This window comes from Oryx dammah, unplaced genomic scaffold (assembly GCF_014754425.2).
Source record: "Oryx dammah isolate SB20612 unplaced genomic scaffold, SCBI_Odam_1.1 HiC_scaffold_4, whole genome shotgun sequence".
NCBI classification, from domain to species: domain Eukaryota; kingdom Metazoa; phylum Chordata; class Mammalia; order Artiodactyla; family Bovidae; genus Oryx; species Oryx dammah.
The window spans coordinates 11,435,392-11,461,565 of NW_024070188.1; the positions used below are offsets into that span (position 1 = coordinate 11,435,392).

At 38.1% G+C, this 26,174-nt stretch overlaps 2 protein-coding genes across 4 annotated transcripts in view; both read left to right on the top strand.

The window, feature by feature from the left end:
* The window catches only part of SOGA3 (SOGA family member 3), a 77,187-nt gene extending 60,177 nt beyond the window's left edge, over positions 1–17,010 (top strand). The window contains exons 7-11 of one of the 2 annotated variants that reach the window (XM_040238968.1): positions 4,615–4,869; positions 9,665–10,024; positions 10,113–10,192; positions 13,084–14,416; positions 16,420–17,010. The gene's annotated coding sequence lies outside the window, so the exon portion shown is untranslated. The remainder of the gene's footprint in view (positions 1–4,614; positions 4,870–9,664; positions 10,025–10,112; positions 10,193–13,083; positions 14,417–16,419) is intronic. The other variant, XM_040238969.1, reaches the window with a different exon arrangement.
* Positions 1–19,346, top strand: part of KIAA0408 (KIAA0408 ortholog) — a 33,237-nt gene extending 13,891 nt beyond the window's left edge. For both annotated transcript variants that reach the window (XM_040238971.1, XM_040238972.1), the window contains exons 2-6: positions 4,615–4,869; positions 9,665–10,024; positions 10,113–10,192; positions 13,084–14,416; positions 16,420–19,346. In XM_040238971.1, the coding sequence (XP_040094905.1) occupies positions 4,735–4,869; positions 9,665–10,024; positions 10,113–10,192; positions 13,084–14,416; positions 16,420–16,593 (2,082 nt within the window). In that variant the 5' untranslated portion in view covers positions 4,615–4,734 and the 3' untranslated portion in view covers positions 16,594–19,346. The remainder of the gene's footprint in view (positions 1–4,614; positions 4,870–9,664; positions 10,025–10,112; positions 10,193–13,083; positions 14,417–16,419) is intronic.
* The last annotated feature ends 6,828 nt before the right edge of the window (positions 19,347–26,174 follow it).

Here is a 26,174-nt window from a genome sequence, read left to right on the forward strand (position 1 = left end):
AAGAGTGACAGCTAGGAACAAAGAGAACTTTTATATTTGCCTCCGCAGAAAGCACTGAAATTGAGTTTTTGAATCGGTTGAGCCATTTTACCCCATAACTTTCCATTTCAGAACATTATGTCCCTACAGAATTGCTCTATTTAGTTGGTTTTTTTTTTTTTTTTAACATTTAGGGAGAATTATAACAAGAGCAGTTTTATATAAGATTCGTCTACTTAGATTTTTACTAACAATAAAAAAATTCCTAAATCTTTAACTTGCCTTCTGTTCTTAAAATACTTGAAAAACACTGAAGGCAAAGGAAAACCATTAAAACTATGAGTCCACACAATTACACTTGCTTCTGTGAATTTTCTAATTAAATCAAAATCATAGTTTTATCTAGAGGAAAATAGATTAAAGAAAGAAGGGTGCAGGGGAAGACCAAAAAAAGAGAGAGGGAGAAAGGAGAGAGGGAGAACGGATAGAGGAAGAAAGCAGCCCTTTATTGAGCACCCAGTATGATCCGAAACAGTGTTAGGTGCTTGGATTAAGCGTTCTCTTTCTTGCATATTTAATCCTCACAAAATGCTTTGGACCCCACTTTATTTTTGGAGGAGAAAGCAATATGTTCAGCTCTATTATATTTGACATTTATGACAAGACATAGGCAGTGGAAAGTACAATAAACCCACAGAAATTGACACAGACATTGCTCTATAGGAATTTTCTCTCAAAGGCTTGTTTTTGATCCATAACCATTGGGTTTTGTGGCACTAGATATGGCTCTAGTCTTGGAAAGGAGAAGATTGGTCCTTCTCCATATTAAGTGATGTGTTTGGCTGTTTGCAGTTAAGTGCAGGGTTCTGTCTGCTTCAGGAACATTACCTGGATTCATGGGTAGCCCTGTTACCAGGCGCAAGCCTGATTGAAGGTTCTCCTGGATGATGTTCTTCAAGTAGGTAAAAAAGAAAAGGGTCTGTTGCCCTTTAACCCTGATTTGAAAGTGGTTCAAGAATTTGAAAAGAAAAATTGAAGCCACTTGCTACATAATTGTAGGAGACGCTTTATGTTGATTTCTGTACATTCAGTGTTTAAAGACGGAATGAAACAGGGACCGTCATGGCACCTCTTTTCTAGTAGCTCGAAATTAGTCTGCTCTCTTTCTATAACTTGATTGGTTAAATGTGCGACTTTCTATTGATATCTTAAACCATTCCACTCTTCCTAAGAAGTTTTAATGTTAAATGCCTGCTAGTCTGCAAGATAGTTTTAGCTCATAATTAATTACATATAGTAAAGCAGTCTGTATTCTCTGAAAATTAGCACTGTCTTCATTTCCTGTGAATTAGGTGAACCTACAAGATTAGTAGGTAATCAAAATCAGTAACAGATTCACTAAGACAAAATTCCATGTATTCTTTACTCTCTTCATTATGTTGTGTTTTCATCGACACATTATTTTGGGGCAGCTTCCATTTGCTGTGGCACGCACCTCTGATCACTGTCTCATAGGGCTGGACGGTAGCAAAAGGAGGGAAGGGGGACAGAGAGGATGGAAAATGAGATTAGAAAAACTGGATAAAATAAGACACGGTAGTGTTTTTAATGGCTAAATCTGAACTTACTTCTTTTTCTTGGCTGAATTAGTCACAGTAGAGTGCCAAAGAAGTAGGTAAGAATGATCAAAGTATCTGTAATAAATTTATTGAGAGAAGAATAACCATATAGGTCCTAACATTATTGGGGTGTTTTTTGAGGGTGGAGCCCTGCATATTCTTTGACTCTTATTAGTCTATTATAATTCATTAATAGATTGCAGCTCAAAAGTGTATGTTTGGCACCATTTAGCACATGATATGCACATTCAGGACAGCCTGACCAAAAAAAAAAAAAAAATCAAATGTCTTCAATGTTTATATTTGGGATATGAAATATGTGGCCTTCTTCTATGACTGCAGACTGAGGCTTGCTGCCTGGTTTTGTGGGCTTCATTTGACAATGCCAGCACCCAGGCAGCTGCGACTCTTGAGAATTAGCTCAAAAGTAGCATCATCTGCCACCTGGTAAGTTAAGGCACTTTGGTCGTGGCCTAAAAAGTCAGAGTTAAAGACTTCTTTTAGGCATGATTATCTTAGATGGAGATTTGAACATTTTAAGCATGCTTTTCTACCCATTAAAAATGTATCTGGCTTTACTAAAAAAAATACTTTCAGTGGAAGTCAGCACAAGATTTTTTTTTTTTAAACAAGAAACAGGAAATTGTATCTTTCTCAAATCTTTTTTTTATTCATGTCATTTAATCTTTATAATAACCCTGTGGATATCCCCCATTCTAATGTAAGTAAACAAATCTCAGAAATTTTAGGTGTGTTATAAAAGAGTTACCAATCAGGTATTTTAAAGTGCATCTTAAAATCCTGAGTACACATGCCCTAAATGCTAGAAATCTAATTTCAGTCAGTGCTTAGTATGATCAAAGATTTCCCTGCAAAGTGATCAAAACATTTTCATTAATACTCTAAATTCATTATGAGAACATACATTCTGATATCTAGTCTATTCAGTTCAGTTCAGTTCAGTTCAGTTCAGTCTCTCAGTCATGTCTGACTCTTTGTGACCCCATGAATCACAGCATGCCAGGCCTCCCTGTCCATCACTAACTCCTGGAGTTCACCCAAACTCAACTGCATCGAGTCAGTGATGCCATCCAGCCATCTCATCCTCTGTTGTCTCCTTCTCCTCCTGCCCCCAATCCCTCCGAGCATTAGAGTCTTTTCCAATGAGTCAACTCTTCGCACGAGATGACCAAAGTACTGGAGTTTCAGCTTTAGCATCAGTCCTTCCAATGAACACCCAGGACTGATCTCCTTCAGAATGGACTGGTTGGATCTTCTTTCTGTCTAAGGGACTCTCAAGAGTCTTCTCCAACACCACAGTTCAAAAGCATCAATTCTTCGGTGCTCAGCCTTCTTCACAGTCCAACTTTCACATCCATACATGACTGCTGGAAAAACCATGGCCTTGACTAGATGGACCTTTGGTCTCTGCTTTTGAATATGCTATCTAGGTTGGTTATAACTTTCCTTCCAAGGAGTAAGCGTCTTTTAATTTCATGGCTGCAATCACCATCTGCAGTGATTTGGGAGCCCCAAAAAATAAAGTCTGACACTGTTTCCACTGTTTCCCCATCTATTTCCCATGAAGTGATGGGACCAGATGCCATGATCTTCATTTTCTGAATGTTGAGCTTTAAGCCAACTTTTTCACTCTCCTCTTTCACTTTCATCAGGAGGCTTTTTAGTTCCTCTTCACTTTCTGCCATAAGGGTGATGTCATTTGCATATCTGAGGTTATTGATATTTCTCCAGGCAATCTTGATTCCAGCTTGTGCTTCTTCCAGTCCAGCGTTTCTCATGATGTACTCTGCATAGAAGTTAAATAAGCAGGGTGACAATAGACAGCCTTGACGTACTCCTTTTCCTATTTGGAAGCAGTCTGTTGTTCCATGTCCAGTTCTAACTGTTGCTTCCTGACCTGCATATAGGTTTCTCAAGAGGCAGGTCAGGTGGTCTGGTATTCCCATCTCTTTCAGAATTTTCCACAGTTTCTTGTGATCCACACAGTCAAAGGCTTTGGCGTAGTCAATAAAGCAGAAATCGATGTTTTTCTGGAACTCTCTTGCTTTTTCCATGATCCAGCAGATGTTGGCAATTTGATCTCTGGTTCCTCTGCCTTTTCTAAAACCAGCTTGAACATCTGGAAGTTCATAGTTCATGTATTGCTGAAGCCTGGCTTGGAGAATTTTGAGCATTACTTTACTAGCGTGTGAGATGAGTGCAATTGTGCGGTAGTTTTAGCATTCTTTGGCATTGCCTTTCTTTGGGATTGGAATGAAAACTGACCTTTTCCAGTCCTGTAGCCACTGCTGGCTTTCCAAATTTGCTATTAGAAGGAAAAAAGAGCACGGATAAGTTCTAACATGATTTTCAGAATAATTTTGCTGTTTTAGTATTTTACTTGATGAAATAAAATAATGACAATATTTTTCCATGCTTTAGTTTGGTTTCTTGCTGATACTATCAGTCCCAGATTGACTACCAACATTGGGGTCTTATTGATATGGTAACTACATTTGCCACAAGATTGAACTCTTCAGTGTACAATGAAGACTGTAGCACAGCACCATCTCAGGACTTTAAAAATCATAAAATTATATAATCTGGTTGCATCAGAACAGAAGGAGTAATTCTACTGCAGAAGAATCTACTGCAGTTGTATAGCTGTGACTATCCAGTTGAATTTCATACTTCCACTCTTAAATTCATCAAAAATTCTATCTTTAGATTAGGCGGTTAGTTTAAGGAATAGTTACATCTCACACATGCATTTAACCATCCTGTCCACTGTAATTTTGCTGTCTGGTTTCAGAAAGAGGAAGAAAAAAACCTGGATGATACTTTTTTTGTTTGTTTTTGATTGTGCTAGTCTCTTCTTAAGCAGATATTTTTGTCATCTCGTCTTTTGAGTCCAATTTTCCTATGGTTTGTTTATGTCAATGGCTCTTGACAATCTGATAACATGTTTCCAGAAAGCACACGGATTTGGAACTCTCTCTTGTTATGTTTATATTAGGCTTTGTTTTAAAGGCAAGTGAGACCGCTTCAAATAAAACAGCTCCAAGCTTCCAAGAAACAGTTAAGAGAAGGCAGAGACGAACAGAAATACCCCTTCACTAACACTCACACGGTTGCCATGGACCTGCACAAGCAGTGGGAGAACACAGAGAGTAACTGGTACAAGGAAAAAATGGAATTACTGGACCAGTTTGACAATGAAAGAAAGGAATGGGAAAGTCAATGGACGATAATGCAGAAGAAGATAGAAGAGGTATGTGTTGATTTGTTTGAATACTTTGGAAACTTACAACTCAGAATGAAAATCCTTTTGGTTTGTTTTGTATTGGAAACTGCTTTTACTTTCCAGTTCTACCTGAATCATGTTTCACTGGTACTTACTAGACCGAAAATAGCATAACCTAACCCACTGGTAGTGTAGGGACTGTACTTATTTTATAACTTTGCATGAAAACTCTAAAATATGTCAGTTTACTCTTTTCTGACTAAAATGCTGATGGTATCAAAAGTGAGGTATGTATTTTGCATGAGTTTTCAAGTGCCGAGCTCAGTGTGAAAATAAAAGAAAAACATAATTAGTGGAACATACCTTCAGATTATTACAATTGGGCATTAAAATCGATCTTTTCTGAGGTAATTTATGAATAACAGCTACTAAAGGGAATTATGTACTCGATAATTCAGTATAACCAAAAGGAGTGTCGTATATCAGAAAGAAAATGACGGTGGGCATGATATTCATCCTGGCAAAGTGCACCACGTTTGCTGCTGCTGCTGCTAAGCCGCTTCAGTCGTGTCCGACTCTGTGCGACCCCATAGACGGCAGCCCACCAGGCTCCCCCGTCCCTGGGATTCTCCAGGCAAGAACACTGGAGTGGGTTGCCATTGCCTTCTCCAATGCATGAAAGTGAAAAGTGAAAGTGAAGTCGCTCAGTCGTGTCCTACTCTTAGCGACCCCATGGACCACGTTTATTGGCACATTTATTAGAAAAGAGTTTATGAAAAATGACATGCCCAGAATCTGATACAAATAGTAGTTTTATCCTATCAGCCTGCTGGACCTTGAATATTTCCTTTATTATCTGCATTGATGTATATTCAGGCTTGTTCCAACTGAAAATTATTTATACTTATCTTGCTTTCTTGTAACATCCCTGCTGTTGACTTACATGGTTTGTGCACATTGTCAAGACAGTTATTTTAACAGACTCCTTGGCCTTCATTCACAGGCAATCAAAGCTAATGCTTTGTTTATAGTGCAAATTTTCTTATTAACAGCCATGTAATTGGTTATGAATAAAATACAAATTGGCATGCTAAAAGGAAAAATAAAAAAAGAATAGCCATTACTTTATTAGAGAATTCCATGGATAGGCCATGGGGTCGCAAAGAGTCAGACATGACTGAGTGACTAACACAAAGCCATTAGACTATTCTTGGAAAATCCAGCTGAGAAGTCAGGCATGTAGTAGATGATTGCAGATTGAAAGGAGAATTTACTTCATGTCCTTCTATAGTTTGGAAAATGCATTTTGCTTCCTCTGTTAACTCCTCCACCCAGAGTTCAACTGGATCAAAAAGGAGACAGCTAAATCAGAGTCTACAATGCCAGTTTGAAACCTGAACTCATAGGTCACTGGCTTCTCAAGGTTTGGAAAATCCATTAAATAATAGTCTCAGATAATTCTAGCATCTGAGCAAACTAATTAAGGGAGTCAGGATTAGTCTAGCCAGTTGTTTAAGCCACGTAGCTTAAGATGGTAGCTAAGATAGTCTGCTGTCTGCTTAAATTTGTTATTGTCAAATAATTATTCTGACAGCTCTGCAGATTCCATCTATAGAAGATATGAGCCTTATCAGTTAGCAGGCATTAAACATACTTGGAACTTAGGTGATAGTCCATAAAAATACTGACAGAAGGAATGGAATATTTTTTCTTTATCTTGGATAGTAGCTGTGGTGCTATTTATGTCATGATGCCTGCATTGTACAGCACCATACCTGAGAATATGTTTGAATAATGTGCTTACCCAGACTACCCAGCCAGAGAGGATGCTGTACAATACCTGAAGACTAGCATTGTGTCCCCCTTGTCATAACAATATAGTTGTCCCTCAGTAGACACAGGAAATGGCTCCAGGAGACCCCATGGATACCAAAATTCATGGATACTCTCAAGTTCCTTATGTAAAATGGCAGAGTATGTATGTATTCTTTTCCACTCCCAGTATTTGTACCTGTAATAATGTACCTTTAGTATCTTCCTGCTTAGAAGCTACAAAGCTGGGTTAGAAAAGATTGGGCAAAACAGGAAATTGTCGTCACATGTCATAGAAAGTCAAGACAATATTGTTAACTAAAATTAAGTCTACACTTGGAAAAATGTAAGATACCACAAGCCTGTGCATGTGTGCCCGCTAGTCACTTCAGTCATGTCTGACTCTCGCGACCCTGTGGACTGTAGCCCACCAGGCTCCTCTGTCCATAAGATTCTCCAGGCAAGAATATGGAGTGCATTGCCACGTCCTCCTCCAGGGGATCTTCCCAACCCAGGCATCGAACTTGTGTCTCTTATGTCTCCTGCGTTGGCAGGCAGGTTCTTTACTAGTAGCACCACCCTAAGAGACTGTATTTCTTTCTTACTTATCACGAATTCTGTATTTTAAATCAGACACAACTTATTAAGTCATATGCTAGAAACTTTGACATTTTTAGGTGCATGCTTATAACTTCTGTGATTCCAAGTAAATATATCTTTAGTTAGAGGATCAGTATTGGGTATTAAGATGCTAATGATTCTTTATTCAGCCACTATCCACAGTCATTGCATTTGCTGTTACAAAGTGAAGACGTAGATACTTGGATCTTTGAAACCTAGACTGATCCAGATAGTTACTCTTAACAGAGTTAATAGACAGCTGGGAATTTTTCTTTTTTTTTTTTTTAATCACTTTGCCATCTTTCCTGCCTGTGTCCTTTGTTTGAATGATCAGATACCCATTGAAAACAGCTGAGTGCCAAGTAACAGATTTCCTTACACAAAATAAATGGTTTCCCATCAATAATATAATGTTTTTTGTTTTTTTCATACATCACCTAAGTCCCCAAGAGAATTTAAGATGGCAAATAGAATTCTGTGTACATTAAAGTATTTCAGAACGAGACGAGAAGAGAAAGGAGAAATGAAGACAAGAGGAAGGATCCCTTGCAAAATGCATGCAGCAGGTCCGTCTTTCTAGCAAGTAACAAAAAATTATCAGATGCATATTTCTCAATATTCAGGAAACAAAAGCAGACTAATTTTCCAGAAATAGTACTTTGGTCCCTAATTTTACATTGAAGCAAATTTGTTTTCACCCATGACTCCTCTAAAAGAGGACAGTGCCACCAAGAAGATCCTTAGATTTAGCCTGGTGCTTTTGAGGGTTGCTTCTTATTATGCCCCTCAAGGTCAGCCAAAATTATAATGCCCACAGCAGTTCAGTACAGATAACTTTACAGGAGCCAAAATGGATGATTCATGATGGCAATTTCATGCTATCCTGACTTCATCCAATGACAAATTTATGACTAGGGCAGTAAATGCATTGCGTATCCTTCAGGCATTAACCATGTTCTAGTGCTTCTCTCTGAGATTTGCGTAAATACTGAGCAGAAATTAATCTGTTATTATATTCTTTGATTAATAGATCTCATGCAGATATAGGATGTGGCTGTAAAATGTGGAGTCATTTGCTTTGATAGTTCTCTGACAGTCTTTGGAATTTGACAAGCTTTCCCAGAACTCAAGCCTGAAGAGAAAGTCACTAATTGCCTGCAGGTTAAACTAAATCCTCAAGAACTAATTTGGGGCAATTAATAAACTAATAGATGATCAAAGCCTTAGAGTTCAATTGTATTACATAGGACAGGCTCACACCTGTTTTAATTAGGACAAAGGAAGAAACTTTTTTTGAATGTATATAGCCTTGGAAGTTAAAAAAAAAAAAACAAGTCTGAGAATTACCTACCCGTCACCCACGTAACTTCCTAAGGAAACATCTTTTGATGATGAAATAACTACTTAAGGGACAGAATGAGCTGAGTTACTATGTGAGATTGTCAGTCGTTTAGACAGTTCAATGTTGACTTACAAGTAGGATCATGTATTTTTAAAATATGGCCTTAATGTTGGTTAAATTAGAGCACATTGCCAGCAATTGGGAGAAGGCAATGGCAACCCATTCCAGTACTCTTGCCTGGAAGATCCCATGGATGGAGGAGCCTGGTAGGCTGCAGTCCATGGGGTCGCCAGGAGTTGGACACGACTGAACAACTTCACTTTCAATTTTCACTTTTCACTTTCATGCACTGGAGAAGGAAATGGCAACCCACTCCAGTGTTCTTGCCTGGAGAATCCCAGGGACGGGGGAGCCTGGTGGGCTGCTGTCTATGGGGTCGCACAGAATCGGACACAACTGAAGTGACTTAGCAGCAACAGCAGCAGCCAGTAACTGATCGAGGTCCTTCCAATTTTGTTAACAGTGCTTCTGTATCATTATGACATCTATATATAAATGCAGGTTTCTGTCATTTTTGAATGAATTGATTTATACTCAGAAAAATAGAAATTACCTTCTTTGCCCTACTACATGTAGTCTTTATGGTTCATCAAAAGTTGCTCCAGCTAATCCAGATTTTAGAAGCATGATTTGGAAGCATAAGCATTAGTGCCCTGGAGCAGTCTATGTATGCATGTGTGCTAAGTAGCTTAAGTCATGTCTGACCCTAGGGACTGTAGCTCACCAGGCTCCCCGTCCATGGGATTCTTTAGGCAAGAATACTGGAGTGGGTTGCCATTTCCTTCTCCAAGGAATCTTCCTGACTTAGGGATCAAACCCAAGTCTCTTATATTTCTGCAATGGCAAGTGGGTTCTTTACCATTAGTGCCACCTGGGGAGACCCACTATATAGTAATATGGCCAAGAGAACTCAGAACACTGTGTTTAGGGTCAAAACTATTGAGAAAGTAGGTTAGGGGGAAAATTTTATCTTTGTTTTCCTTATAGCTCTGCCATGAAGTAAAGCGTCGGAGGAAAATCAACATGAGTGAACGTGCTAAGGTCATTGATTTTGATTGTGAGAAGGCCATTGGAGATAAAATGGAATCTTCTGCAGATTACCCCAATTCAGGACAATGTAAATTTACAGGGATACATCCCAGGGACATTCTGGGAAAAAAAGATAAAACAGAGCAGAGTTTACTCAGGGAAAGAAATCAAGTGTGCAAGGAACAAAAAACAATCAAAAAATCAAAAGTAGGGTATATGGATTCTGAAGCCAGAGACAACCATAAAGAACGTGGGGCCCGGCCTGACCTGAGGACTTCTGAGGCAGAGAAGAAGAGCTGCTCTGGCGCCCTCAACACAGTAAGTAAGACGGGATTGGCCTTGGACTGTTTCTAAAGAAATATTTACATTTCAAAGGGCTAACATGCTATTGCTTATATGTATAAAGGCTCTTGAAGAACTTGCCAAAGTTAGTGAAGAATTATGCAACTTTCAAGAGGAAATTCGAAAGCGGTCTAACCACAGAAGGTAGGCTGGTACATCTATGATGACTTTTATGTTGAAAAATCAAGACGGATGTTGTTTTAAGTTAATGAGTCCAAATTACCTTTCACATTTAACACTTTGTTAGCAAGAATTAGTAATGTTACTAAAATCTGCTGTTTTAGGAGATAAAAGCTTAAATTGTACATTTCTTTGATCATTAATTCTTAAAGTAAATCTCCTGGTTTTCTTTATAATTTGACTGTTAGGTGTACTTCACTTTTTATTGATGTTTAGCTTAGTTATGCTTGCCATTGTGCTCAGTCACTCTGTCGTGTCTGACTCTCTGTGACCCTAGGAACTGTATAGCCCACCAGGCTCCTCCATCCACGGGATTCTCCAGGCAAGAATACTGGAGTGGGTTCCCGCACCCTCCTCCAGGGGATCTTCCCGACCCGGGGATCAAACCCGCGTCTCCTGTGCCTTCTGCATTGGCAGGTGGATTCCTTCCCACTGAGCCACCTGGAAAACCCCAACACTCACCATAATAAATAGTAAATTAACAAGTGTATACAATGGCATTCTTTTTGTTTTGAGTATTTGGCCAGTGGAACAGTATGCTGGGTTAACCTAGTTAAATACATCTTTCAGTTCAGTTCAGTCGCTCAGTCATGTCTGACTCTTTGTGACCCCATGAATTGCAGCACACCAGGCCTCCCTGTCCATCATCAGCTCCTGGAGTTCACTCAAACTCAAGTCCATCGAGTCCGTGATGCCATCCAGCCAGCTCATCCTCTGTCGTCCCCTTTTCCTCCTGCCCTCAATCCCTCCCAGCATCAGGGTCTTTCCCAATGAGTCAACTCTTCACATGAGGTGGCCAAAGTATTGGAGTTTCAGCTTTAGCATCATTCCTTCCAAAGAACACCCAGGGCTGATCTCCTTTAGAATGGACTGGTTTGATCTCCTTGCAGTCCAAGGGACTCTCAAGAGTATTCTCCAACACCACAGTTCAAAACCATCAATTCTTCGGTGCTCAGCTTTCTTCACAGTCCAACTCTCACATCCATACATGACCACTGGAAAAACCATAGCCTTGACTAGACTGACCTTTGTCGGCAAAGTAATATCTCTGCTTTTCAATATGCTATCTAGGTTGGTTATAACTTTCCTTCCAAGGAGTAAGCGTCTTTTAATTTCATGACTGCAGTCACCATCTGCAGTGATTTGGGAACCCAGAAAAATAAAGTCTGACACTGTTTCTACTGTTTCCCCATCTATTTCCCATGAAGTTATGGGACCGGATGCCATGATCTTCGTTTTCTGAATGTTGAGCTTTAGGCCAACTTTTTCACTCTCCTCTTTTACTTTCATCAAGAGGCTTTTTAGTTCCTCTTCACTTTCTGCCATAAGGGTGGTGTCATCTGCATATCTGAGGTTATTGATATTTCTTCTGGCAACCTTGATTCCAGCTTGTGCTTCTTCCAGCCCTGTGTCAAATTTAACAATGTGGTGTTTTAATTTTATAATGATGTTCTGCTGAAATATTCTGAATTATTTATTTCTCTACATTTATTATGTATATAATGAAAGCATTCATAATTTTCAGACAACATACTGTAAATACATACACACATATGTATTTACACAATGCAGTAAAAATGCTGTTTCAGTTCAGAAACACCTATATAATTCTAAGGGTAAGTTTTAGCCAAATTGAAAAATAAATTGGATTCTCTGCAAGTTGCAATTGCTCTATAATCACCATTTATCTCCTTGTGGAACAGCGTACTTCTCTTAGAAGCTATAGCAATGTGAACCTTTATTTTTCTTCATCTCTTTGGAAGCTCAAAGAGAATTTTTTTACTGACTTACAACAGATTTTACTTACCCAACCATGTTTTATACATAATTTTGCCTTCCGCTTTTCCCATTTAGCTTTTGCCTAGTAGGTATTCATCTGTGCTTTATTATAAGCTATCTCATAATGGAAATTAAATAGGTATAAATGTGGCTTCTATTTATCAATATGATTAATTAATGTTAATTTGTAAACCCACATTATTGCTACATTTAGGTTTTTATTTTGATAATTCAGAAAATTCTTAATTTCCAATTTGCTTTTACAAACCATCCCTCGTGGTATAAAGTTCTCACTGTGACTTCATGGCCTTTAGAAAAAAAGCTCAAAATTCTTAATATGTAATTCAAAGTTATTGCAATTTGACCTAGCATTTCTCTCTTATTTGTCAACATTCTTTCCCACTCTGTTTAATATTCCATCTATGCCAGATTACTCACTGTAGCTTGAACAGCCACATGATTTTTACTGCAGCTTTTTAAAAAAAAAAATATGTCCTTTACTCATCAGAAAAAAAAAAAAGCTCACTTTTCTTTCTTGTCTAAATAACACCTCCCATTTGGTATTGCTCATGTCTCTTTGTGCTTTGATTCAGATTTCTGGAATGAAATAGAATGTTATTTCATTAATTTCTTAGAATGTTATTTCAAATTCGAGAGGAGGAGATTGAGCTCAGACGACATTATGAATAGGAATTCAGTAGGCCAAGCTGACATAAGGAAATGGCAAGAGAAAACCTATGGAAATGGGAACTCCAACAGGAGACACCCAAGAGACTACACGAAGTGGAGTCTGAGTGTAGGTAAAGTTTCAGGTAATAGAAGAAAATGAGAGACAGTTAAAAAGACAGTTTGGGTCAGACTATGTATATAGTCTTGAATACAACACTGAGTGGTGGTCTTTATCCTATAGTAAAAGTGACTTGAAGTTTTGTACTAGGAAATTTATATAAAAATATTGTTTAAGGAAGTTATGACTCCTTTTCCTATAACAGAATCCATTGTTTTAGGCCCAGTATCTTTTAAGAGCTTATCATAAACAAAGACATCACTAATATAGCATGTTTTATAATTTTTAGGATGAAGTCAGATTCTTTTCTCCAGGAAACACCAAATATAACGAATACTCCTCATGGAGGTCACATGATCAACAACAGCCAGTGCATTCCTTCAACCAGTTTAGAAAACGAGAAGTGGAAAAACAGAAAAAATCTGAGCTGTACCAATGTTTTCCAGAACAATTCCAAGAAAAAAGATGGAATTGATATAACCGATCTGAAAAGAAGTGAAACCCCACCAATTCCTCCTCCAAGAAGCACATCTCGAAATTTTCCCAGCTCATATTCTGCACAAGCCCATGAAAGTTGGAAGGAATGTTTAGACCACAGCAGCTGGGTGGCCCAAGAGGGTCAAGGTGAAAAGAACAGCCACCCTCATTTCCTTTGGAAGCATGATGAGATGTCTCTGCTGGGTCTAAATGAAGGGAGGACTCTGAATGATGGTATCACGTGTCCTTCTTTGGCACCAGAAGCCAAAGTAGATAACAAGCCTTCATGTAATGAAAATGTTGGACTTAGCATGTGGTTATGCAACCCTGGGGTTTGTGCAAAAAATAGCCCCTCTACACTGTGGTTTCAGAAAGCCTGCTCTACTCCAGATGAGCCAAAATATGAAAAGGTAATTCCAGATCACTCTGCTAAATCTCCTCCTGATCTTCATATAAGCAATGACTGTAGCTCCTTAGCGTCACAGAGCAGCGGCCCACTGAGAAGTTTCAGTTATGGCTTTGAAAAGACTACTGGGAATGAAAAGCTGGCAAAAAAGACTGATGAATTTAACAGGATTGTATTTAGAACAGATAGAAATTGTCATGCTGTACAACAAAGTCAAAGCTGCTCAGAACGATCCGAAGATCTTCAGCGCTGCGAGACCTTGGCTGCGTGCACAGGCAACGTCTCAGTCAGTGACAGTGTTTCTGACGTTCTGAAAGCCAGTGCCCCCATGCCTGTGCCCAGGGAAAATGTGCCTGATAATTCCACCAAAAACCCCACACCAGGCCAGTTCACACAAACACGGGAGCCCATAAGCCCTAGCAGTTACCGGAATATGCTTCACGAGCATGACTGGAGACCAAGTAGTTTGTCTGGCCGGCCAAGGTCCGCGGACCCCAGGTCAAATTATGGTGTGGTGGAAAAGCTGCTGAAAACCTATGAGACATCTGCGGGGTCTGCATTGCAGAATTCTAGATGCTTCCAGGCCAACTGGACCAAATGTAGTTCTGATGTCAGTGGTGGAGCCACATTAGGTCAGCATTTAGAAAAGCTCCACATAGAACAAGAGCTTGAGCACAAGACATCAATGCATGGAGCACAGCACGTGAAGCAAGGGGTAGATCGGAAAAAGGCAACTGAGGTGAGAAAGCAGTCTAACATATTTGATGGTACTGCATCCATGTTTAGCAATGGCTCAGAGTTCAGTTGTTTGCCCATTCATATAAATAGAACATAGGCAAATGTTTTGACATCTTCTTAGTTCTTTGACCCTTCATTTGTGAATGAATATAAACCTTAGGATTGTAACTCAGCACGAACTTTTAAAAGTTTAGTTTTTAAGTCTGGGTTTGGTACATTACAGCTTTTATTTAAATTCTGAAATAGCAGAAAATATAATGTAATAAATGGGCTCTGTTGTGTTTCTTTCTTGAAGAATATTCTGAATGTGAATTTGTTCATTTATAGAACTTTATCCTATTAAAGTGTTTATATATTTTAAAGTATATGGAAAGTATTTTAAAAATAACTTGTATTTTTCTGTTATTAGCTATGATTGGTTCAGTCATTTCCAGAATTTGATTTGTGTTCTTCATGGGATTATTCACATGAATATGAGTTTGGTTAAAAAAACCATCATTTAAAATAGTGCCTCATAAAGTTCTCTTATTGTGGAGCTAAAAGGCAGTATATGAAAAAAAAAATGATAGTATAGCATAAAAACTTTAAAGTCATTATTATAGGTATAATAATGTGTGGAAATTGTCCCCCCAAAATGGATATTTAAATAAACTCACCTTTTTTATTACAGTGTGCTTGCAAAAGAGTGTAATCTTAGAGGGGAGAAAGGAGGTTGAAGAGATCTGTATTCACAATGAAGAGCTATCCATCAGTACCTTATACAGATAATTTATTAAAAGTTACAAGGTGGCATATTGTTATAATTAGGCAATACTTTGAAAATCCTAGTTTTACAAACCACAGTGTGTATGCAGCATAGTTTTAAAGGATGCTAGTTGCCTCCTTCTGGTGTGAGAAATTTTTATGTGGTTTTCAAGTCCTACAAAAATATCAGTTTACATCCAGTTGATCAGAAACTTTGTCTGTTTGCCCAAAGTGCAAATAACTATCCTGCTTTTGTATGAGTGTTGTTTAGTTGTGCCCATAAATACCTGTAAGGCTTCAGATGGAAGGGCATGGATGTGGAAGCATGTGTACAATAATCAGCCAAAAATTCTCATTAACAAATATTATTAAATATTTCCCATTTTTGCAATGACTGGAGGTTTGAGAAGGGTCCTCTACTGTAGATCCTTAAGAGCAGTTCTTATATTTGGGACACCCCTGGTGGTGTGGTTGAGTCCAGCTTCCAATACAGGGGACATGGGTCTGATATGTGGTCAGAGAACTAAGATCTCACATGCCCAAGGGGCTACTAACCCCAAGCGCCACATCTAGAGAGATGCCTCCTTACACATGGTAACTGAGAGCCCGCCCACTCGGCAACAAAAGATCCCACATGCCCCAATTAAGACCCAGCACAGCCAAAAGTAAATATTTTAAAAAAGAACAAAGTTCTATTTTAAAGTCTTTTAAAGATAATTTTGAAGCTTTTAAAAGACTGATAGTAAGAGTGGTTCTTAGTGAACAACAATAAAAAAAACATTAGACAAATCATTTGGTGATTTGTGTCCTTTTTGTTTATGATCTCTAAAAGTGTCAATAACTTGACATAAAATAACCAGACACAAATTAATTCTTCTTTAAATTATTATCTTTAAAAAACTGAAATATCTTAACACTCCACTAAGGAAAATCTTTAGTTCCATCATATCAGTGTTACCTGACATAAACTTTGAGTTCTAACATAAGAGTAACTTACATAGTTAGTTCTAAAAAGAAATTAGTTGTATTAAAACTTAGTACAACGAGATCCACAAGATTAGCAAATGCCATATTCATATTCAAAGTGAGCTGTTTTGATTAAAACATCCCAGACCACAAATATTAGACAAAGAGCTTCTTTAATTTTTCTTGCTTGTAAACTTGGTAATACATTAATCCTACAGTTGGGATCCATAATATATTAAGCTCTTTGCTGATGGTTCCTGAATGGTGAGGTGAAAGTCTTCTTTTGTGTCTTAGGAATCCATGGCAGTGAAATCCTCACCTGGAAAAGGATTTTCCCGACCTGCTAGACCAGCAAATCGCCGTCTCCCATCCAGATGGGCATCTAGATCTCCTTCAGCACCTCCTGCCTTGCGGAGAACTGCCCACAACTTCCCCATTCCTCTGCGATCAGAAGCATCGATGGTCTAAGTCTCTGGCCTGGATTGCTAGACTATGAGAGTCCCGATTGCCAAACAGAGTGTTCCGAGTGTTTACAACCAATTCTGTCTCTTCTGTACCTTTCAAGATTACTGGGACAATTTAAACCTTAACTTCCCATCAGTCTTCAGTGTTTTTAATCTATGGAATAATTATCTTCCTCTATTTTGATTTCCTAGATCAGAATTTTTTAATGCCATCCTCATTAATTTGCCAATATGATTTAAGTCAAAACAGTGTACTATATTGTATATTCTGACTTTCTTGCAAGTGGCAGAAAGCAAGGTTATGCGCATGGCTATGTATTTTGTAGGTGCATGTGCTGATACAGGAAATGTCAGTATGTATTTAGAGAAGTAAAACTGATGTGCTAGTGTTGACTTTGAAATTATAACATATATACCTATATATGCTTTGTGTTTATTTAAAATTTTTTAAAACACACAGTATTATTTATATTTTTTGTACCTTTTAATAGGTATCCACTTAAGGCGTTTGAGGTACATATATTAACTAACCACTTCCTTGGCCCCAACTACATAGAAAACTAACTGTACATATACCTAAGGTTAGTAGGTTTCTACAGCCAACTCAGTTCCTTAACCCATATAAGGATAGACTAATACCGTTGATCTCCTCGTTTATTCTTTTAAATATTAATAAATAAAAAGTTTAAATAGGTTGAAACAGATCAGCCTTCTAAAACAAACATAAAATGTCCACAAAAATTTTATATATCATTCAGCAGTCTGTTATGGCTTTTGCTGTATACTTGATCCTCAGAGCCAGCATAAGACTGCTTTATAAACAACATAACTAAACAATTAATTTATTTTGACAACTTCAGTAACAAACATACCTTAAATATGGTTTAAAAAAAAATTCAGTTAGGCTGAATCCTAATTTGGGCTAAATTTTAGTAAGCTTTTTTTCAGCATTTGGAGCAATACATATTGTGAGAGGTAAGTTATTCACTTTTTCCTTTTTTAACCTTTTCCCTGAAATTAGTAGATAAGAGACTATTTCAAATTTTTATTAACAAAGAAAATCAGGAACGATATTTCATTGAGAGCTGAATTGTTTTTCTTGTAGTGTGCTACATTCAAAAAGCCTTAAACTAACCTTTGGCATCCGTGGATAGCATAAGGGGCAGAAACTTTTTTGGTGGTCACAATTTGCCAACAGCAAATATCCATATACTCAGAGCTGACAGAAATATGAACGTTGAGGTGCCCGAAATTCTACATGAATGATCTTAGGAGCAATTTTGCTGTCCACTGTCTCTGTATAAAGCCAACTACATTATTAGATAGTAATTCTATTTAAGCTTTAAAGCTTAACGAATTCTTGTTACAAAGATATTCAAAGAGCCATCTCCTTGTGATACATTCTAACAATTTAGAAAAAGTCACTTCCCACCATGATTTGAGGCACAGTAATTAAGTTTTGAATCCCAGACTGCCTTCAAGGCTCAAGACTGTTGCATATTTGCCGATAAGAAGAGTTTCCAGGAGTTGAGCAGAATTAAACTTCTAGAACATGAGGTTGGAGCAGATGGTAAGAAAGGGCTACAGATCCAGTCTTTTAATTCTTGTTTGTTTCAAGAATATCCTTTTCCATAGGAAGACTGTAAGAGAAAGTTCGCTAGATATCAAGTGATGTCACTCATATAATATGCTTTTCATCTAAAAGGGAGAAGACACTGGGGAGGCGGGAAACTATGGCATAGGATGATGAACCTGGTAGGAAGATCCTGCTGTGTAACCATGGAGCACAAGCCTGCCCAAGGGCTGTGTGACATAGCTCCTCCTCTCCTTGCCTGTATCCCAGGTAGTCTGATGTGGGTCTGTGGTCCTAACTTGAATTACAAGTCAAATATTGAGGGTTGTTTTTTAATTCTTGGCCTCACCCCATAATTACTAAAAGAGAACTTCCAGGGGTGGGGAGGGAATTTTGAGTCTTAATAACACAGAACAAAATATTTGCTAATTAGGGAGATTTGGAAGCAGTGGCATTCATTGATACCCTAATGATGTGTATCATTGGATACTCATGTTACTTCTCTGGGACTTCCTTATCTGTAAATTAAAAGGGTGATATTGTCACACATCACAATTTTGTGCCACTTGTTCTAACCATCTGAATGAAACAGTGGGATACATTTTAACATCCTATGTTGACAAAAATCACAGAATATTAGAGCTGGGAAAAAAACTTAGCATCTACTCCAACTCCTTGATTGTAAAGTTGGAAAAACTAAAACAAATATTATTTGCATATTGTCTTCTCTTTTAAATATTTTATAATTTTTAATGGAAAAACCTATCAGTTAAATGGAAATTATCCTTGAAAATACATTTTTGATGTATTGTGACATTTAGCCAGTAGTTTTTCTACTTTGGATGGGCATTTTCTTCCCCCCAAACTTACCTTTATTATACCATCATTACTGGATTTTAGGGGGTTATAGACATTTCAGAGGCACTTGATTAGAAGTTTTCCCTGGCAGACTTTTGAAGGGAAAAAAATCTTATATTATTTCAATAGAGTTACGTTGAGTTTCAATGACGTTGTAGATTGATCTCAGAAAGGAAGAAGAATGAGGCAGAGAAGAGTGTTTGAGATGCTGTGCCTGTGTGCCTGTATGTGTGTGTGTGTGTGTGTGCACACGTGCACAACCCTTGCCCATGCTCCCTATGTTGCTTTATGATCAAAGCCAAATACAAATGATGTTGTATAATTCACTTTATTAAAAATTATTCATAACTTTTATTTATTTTTACATAGACAATGACAATGACCACATATTATCATGCACAAAACACGATTACTTCTACACAGAGGATTTAGCCAGTCTCCACGTCATCCTAAGAAAACATTTGGACCTAAAACCCAGAATCTGCTTTCCCATACAGACTTTTAAAAATGGCTTTTAGTCACACTTGCTGACAAACAGCTACTCAATAATGAAATCTCTTTCAATCATTGGAAACTATCAAGTAAAATACGTGTGGAAACACTTGTGGCGGCATGTGCATACATGAGGAAGAACATTTATATTTTCCTCTTTTACTGGTGAAACTCCAGCTGAGAGCTAAACTCAAATATGTACACAGTTCAACCTAGCTTCTCCTAAAATATCTCAAGATGGTAGTCTAAAGACCAAGCCTGCTTGAACTCCTGCACCCAGTCATATGCAAACACATCTAGCTTCTCATGTACTGACACCATTTTGTGTCTATTTATCTGCTCATTAAGTCTGATTAAGTTTGTTTTAAAAAGAAATACTCCTCTGAAATTTGCTCTTACCTTATGAAATCAGTTAAATTATTTTTAGACATACACAGATTTCTTGTTATTGTTGTTTTAGTTGCTAAGTTGCGCCTGACTCTTTTCAACCCCATGGACTGTAGCCTGCCAGTCTCCTCTGTCCGTGGGATTTCCCAGGCAAGAATGTTGGAGTGGGTTGCCATGTCCTTCTGCAGGGAATCTTCCCCACCCAGGGATTGAAACTGCACCTCCTGCTTAGCAAGTGGGTTCTTCACCACTGAGCCACCCGGAAAGCCCCACAGATTTCTAGTAGAGTGCTATTTTGCTTCAAATTCTGCACATTTCTTAAGTAGCAAGTATTTAATCAGAGGGACTTCTCTGCCAGCTCAGCAGTGAAGAATCCATGTGCAATCCACATGCAGGGGCTGCAGGAGACGTGGGTTCGATCCCTGGGTTGGGAAAATCCCCTGGAGGAGGGCATGCAACCCACTCCAGTATTCTTGCCTGGAGAATCTCATGGACAGAGGAGCCTGGCAGGCTACAGTCCATAGGGCTGCAAAGAGTTGGACACGACTGAAGCGACTTAGTATGCAGGCACCGTTATCAGAATCTGGACCCATGGCCTTCATTTTATTACAGCTCAGAAAATAAGCCTCTCCACAAATGAGCTTCATAAAGTAAAAGCAAACAAAAAAATTGCAGGAGGAGTTTTAAGGCAAGTGCCTAGCCAACATTTTTTATTGTGGGAATTCTTATCATAGAAAATAATCTTTGTCTCAGTGGGAAAAAAATCATAAGACTTAAAATCTGATACATATTACAATGATCTCATGAATCCAACAGGTAAGATTGGCAGCTTCTGGAAAGAAAAATGATTCAATTTTTTTAAATCTATGATGGAGTCTAGAAATGAGAGAAGAAGCTAGAGTAGGAAGGACCTTAGAAATCACACAGAGCCATCTCATCTGACTTTAAAAGACAGGCAAGGGTGGTGCGTGTAGACTGATAGTCTCTTCTTTCTACCTTCCTTTTATTGTCATCTAAAATTTTATCTAGATAAACCCATAAATAAAATCAGCCATCTATATCTTCATATAATAGACCATAAGAGCAAAATTAGATACCCCAGAAACTGAACGTGACATTTTTCTTCAATAAAAAACAGAAATAGGCACAACAACAAAGAGTAAGACCATGTCCAGAAGAACTTAGAAAATGACTGTATATATGACGTGGAAAAGCATAGGGAACACCCATATTGCATCTGGAAATAAAATATAGTCTAAGGGAAAAAGAAGTGCAGTGATATTATCACTAAAGAAGGTGAAGCTTAATCAGCTTCTCTGAGCTCTGTCCTGAATGAAAAGGAGGTGAGCTGCATGGAGCAGAGGAAAAGATACTTGAGAGCAAGAGTATTCACTGTTGATCTACTGCCATCCAGTTAAACAAACAGAAAGGCCAGGGCCTGGGAACATGAAATTTCTGCCCATAGTACTACTCCATTCTGTCTCTGGAGGAGGAGGTTCCCGCAGACTGTCTGTGCCCCACAAGTCTGTGCCAAAGGGTCACCCAGTTCCATCAGCTCACTTTTCCCACACTCACTCAAGTACTGTTCTGATTCTCAAATTAACGACTTGTTTAGAGAAATAAGAGAGTATCAAGACCAGTGTTTTTCTTTTTTTAAAATATTTCCAGGAAGTTTTCTCTAATAGTAAAAAAAAATAACTACCCAAAGTCTCTGTCTATAGAGAGCTTTCTCCATCCTTGGCTGCAAAGAACATAATCTGATTTCAGTATTTACCATCTAGTGATGTCCATGTGTAGAGTCATCTCTTGTGTTGTCGGAATAAGTTGTTTGCTATGACCAGCGTGTTCTCTTTACAAAACTAATCTGTTAGACTTTGCCCTGCTTCATTTTGTAATCCAAGGCCAAGCTTGCCTATTATTCCTACTTTTTTGCATTCCAGTCCTCTAGGATGAAAAGGACAATCTGTTTTTGATGTTAGTTCTAGGTGTTGTAGGTCTTCATAGAACTGGTCAGCGTTAGCTTCTTCAGCATTACTAGTTGGGGCATAGACTTGAATTATTGTGATGTTGAATGGTTTGCCTTGGAAATGAACAGAGATCATTCTATCATGTTTGAGATTGCACTCAAGTACTGCATTTTGGACTCTTTTGTTGACTATGAGGACTACTCCATTTCTTCTAAGGGATTCTTACCCACAGTAGTAGATAAAATGGTCATCTCAATTAAATACACCCATTCTCATCCATTTTAGTTTGCTGATTCCTAAAGATGTTGATGTTCAGTCTTGCCATCTCTTGTTGACCACTTCCAATTTACCTTGATTCATGGACCTAACATTCCAGGTCCCTTTGCAGTATTATTCTTTATAGCATCAGACTTTACTTTCACCACCAGACACATCCACAACAGCATCAATTCCACTTTGGCCCATCCACTTCATTCTTTCTGGAGCTACTAGTAATTGCCCTCCGCTCTTCCCCGGTAGCATGCTGGACACCTTCTGACCTGGGAGACTCATCTTTCAGTGTCCTCTCTTTTTGCCTTTTCATATTGTTCATAGGGTTCTCAAGGCAAGAATACTGGAGTGGTTTGCCATTCCTTCCTCCAGTGGACCATGTTTTGTCAGAACTCTTCACTATGACCCATCCGTCTTGGGTGACCCTGCATGGCATGGCTTGTAGTTCATTGACTTATACAAGCCCCTTTGCTACAACAAGGCTTTGATCCATGAAGGGTGGTGTCTAAAATCATTTCATTTAGAGTAGCTATAACTTGAAAATTTTTACAGTCCTTAAACAAGCCAGAATTTTGTTTGCTTTGTTCAGTTACTGTGCTAAGTGCTTAGGAAAGTGCCAGCAGAGAGTAAGCTCAATAAATATTTGTTGAATAAATTTTTAAAAAATTGTTGTTAACAGTTTAACAATAACAAAATGTTTTAATCATTTGTTATCAGGAAAATCAAAACAGGTTTTCCTCTCTGCTTTCTTATTTAATTACCACAGGCTGAAATTATTTATTTCCCAAAATTGAGCCAGCTGAATTTACTTTGTATAGTAATTTCTCTTCTTGACGGTGTCACCATATTTTCAGCACTTAAAATGTACCTACAAATAGAGATCATTTGTTTTCACTGTTTTGTAAACTTCATAAGCATAATCATTGGCATAAAATGACAAGAATACTACCAACGAGATAGTATTCTTGAATGTTTGAATTGACTGCTGGTAGAAATTTAAGTATCTTTTAGCTGAAAAGTCAGTGTGCTATGTGAAATATTGTAAGGCTCTCTTTTTTATTATCTGAGGAGAAACATGGTTGAAGGGCTTTTGTGAAGACAAAGAAATAACAGTATAGGAGTAACGTTTACCACATGTCATTGAATTAAAATTTCCAAAATTTCATGGTCGATGTCAGCTCTTCACAGCTCTCACATTTTAACTGCTGTCTTATGACACCCAGTGAAAGCTTTCACAGATAATTCAATCTTAAAATGTTTTTGCTAAATAAGCCAACTTTGAGAACTACTGTCTGCCGTTAGATAAAGCAGTGATTCATCATGTTAACCCATATTTTAGCCATTTTTACAAGTTTTTAATTTTCCTCTTAAGTAGTTTTACTAAATTGAGAATCTTTTTTAAATTGTTACTTATTTATTTTTGGCTATGCTTGGTCTTGGTTGCTGTGCAGGGACTTTCTCTAGTTGCAGAGAGTGGGGCTACTCTCTTGTTACAGAGCACAGGCTCTAGAGTCCGTGGGCTTCAGTAGTCGCAGTAAGCCTATGCAGCATGTGAAATCTTCCTGGACTAGGATCAAACCCATGTTCCCTGCATTGGCAGGGGGATTCTTTAACCACTGGACCACCAGGGAGGGCCCTAATTTCATCAGCAGTTTTCTCTGCCTAAACCAGCACATATACGTGTCAAAGAGCAGATTTTCAAACTCATTTCCCATTTCTTTATAAATTTGTCTAAAAGATAAGCATCTAAATAATTATTTCTGTTAATTTTTAACAAAATTCAGCATTTATGTCCAGCCCATTAATCCACAAAGGAAACCCAAAAACAAATTCTTTGAGAGGGGATATTATTGATGCACCACCCCAGGGCCGCTGATTCATGCAGAATATAAAAGGGTGACCCCTTTTGTCAACATCATAGATTCATTTCTCTGCAAACACTCATCAATGGGCATTTTCATTAATTAAGAAGAAATCTCACATATAGTTTAAAAATCATTTTCTGTAATTTCAATCTGTATAAATTAGGATAAAGATTTTTAAATTACCAAATTATCAGTGTCCATGCTTTCCAACTTAAAGAGCAAGGTTAGGGTTCATCTTTCAATCAGTCATTCTAGAATATACTTCTTGTGTGTTAGAACTATCAAACATCATTTAATAATTGTATCTTTTTCATCCTGTTGGTTTCTTTTTAATCTCCAAACAGATATAATCATAACTATAGCATGGAGCTTCACCAAGATTGGGGTTATTTTCTTTAAACAGATTTTAATAATCAGGCAATTTTGTCTTTTCAGTTGTGCTTTTCACTCCTAGCTAATATTTGTTTTCCTCTGTTGGTGCAATATTTTCTGCTCCTTTGAACAGTTTATTTTAATGTTAACCACAAGACCAGTGATGGTTTATGCTGTTATTCTCAGAGTTTTATCCACTGAAAGATATAAACAACCACACCTTTGGCAGTTCCACCATATTATAGCTTATATTTCAAATATGCCTCTAAGTACATCTTACTATTTTTAGATGGCAGCTACCTAGTACCAGTTCAGTAGTAAAAAGAATGGTCTATGACCTTTCCATCATTATTTCATTGGTAAAACTCATCTCTCTAACTTTTGCTGATTTCTGGAAGTACTAAGAAGTTTAAATTATCTGTTTTATTTTACTCAATATTCAGCTTGGGACCCAAACTTCCTTTTTAAATGACATAATATATTTCCTGAGGAAATACAGTTTTAAAACTGTTGTTGTTGTTCAGTTCCTTCAGTTCAGTTCAGTTCAGTTCATTTCAGTCGCTCAGTCGTGTCCGACTCTTTGCAACCCCATGAATCGCAGCACACCAGGCCTCCCTGTCCATCACCAACCCCTGGAGTTCACTCAGATTCACATCCATCGAGTCTGTGATGCCATCCAGCCATCTCATCCTCGGTCGTCCTGTTCTCCTCCTGCCCCCAATCCCTCCCAGCATCAAAGTCTTTTCCAATGAGTCAACTCTTCGCATGAGGTGGCCAAAGTACTGGAGTTTCAGCTTTAGCATCATTCCTTCCAAAGCAATCCCAGGGCTGATCTTCAGAATGGACTGGTTGGATCTCCTTGCAGTCCAAGGGACTCTCAAGAGTCTTCTCCAATACCACAGTTCAAAAGCATTAATTCTTCGGCTCTCAGCCTTCTTGCTTAGTTGTGCCCAACTCTTTGTGACCCCAAGGACTGCAGCACGCCTGGCTTCCCTGTCCTTCACCATCTCCCAGAGTTTGCTCAAATTCATGTCCATTGGGTCAGTGATGCCACCCATCCATCTCATCCTCTGTCACCCCCCCCTTCTTCTCCTGCCCTCAATCTTTCCCAGAATCAGGGGCTTTTCAGAAAATGATAACACAACATGCAATGCAGCTTATTTTAAAATACTTATTTGCTATTGGCAGGAAGTAGAACTTAGAAGGAATCAAGCACTTGTAAACAAAATACATAATCACAGTAACTGTTAGAAACTCTTAAATTCCATTTTGCAATCAATGACTTTCTGTGGCATGTAATCTAAAGGTTAAAAACCCTGATTCTTTCTTTTTCAATAGTAAAAGATGTGTATCAGTTTTCACAGTCAATAGCCAGACAAAAAATAAAAGATGATCATAATTGCAAGCCGTGTTGGGAACATGATTAACTTAGCAATATAAAATAATTACATAGAATTTGGGGGGGGGGTCAAGCAGAGTGATGTGGTAAGTGAAAGTGCATACATGGATGTGTTTTCATCCACCCAGCCAGTTTATGTCTTTTGGTTGGTGCATTTAATCCATTTACATCTAAGGTAATTATCATCCAGATCTCCTTCCAGTACCAAAGGGGCCTAGAAGATACAGTGTAGTCTCACAGCCCTCGTCATACACAGCAGAGTCTAAAAGGGAAGTGGGAAAATCCAAAATATTTCTGCAGAACTTAATCTAAAATGAAACACTTGACTTAACATTAATGCCTTAAACAAAAGGAAAAATGATCAAAGATGGCACCTGTTGGCCAACTTTTTGCTTTCTCCAG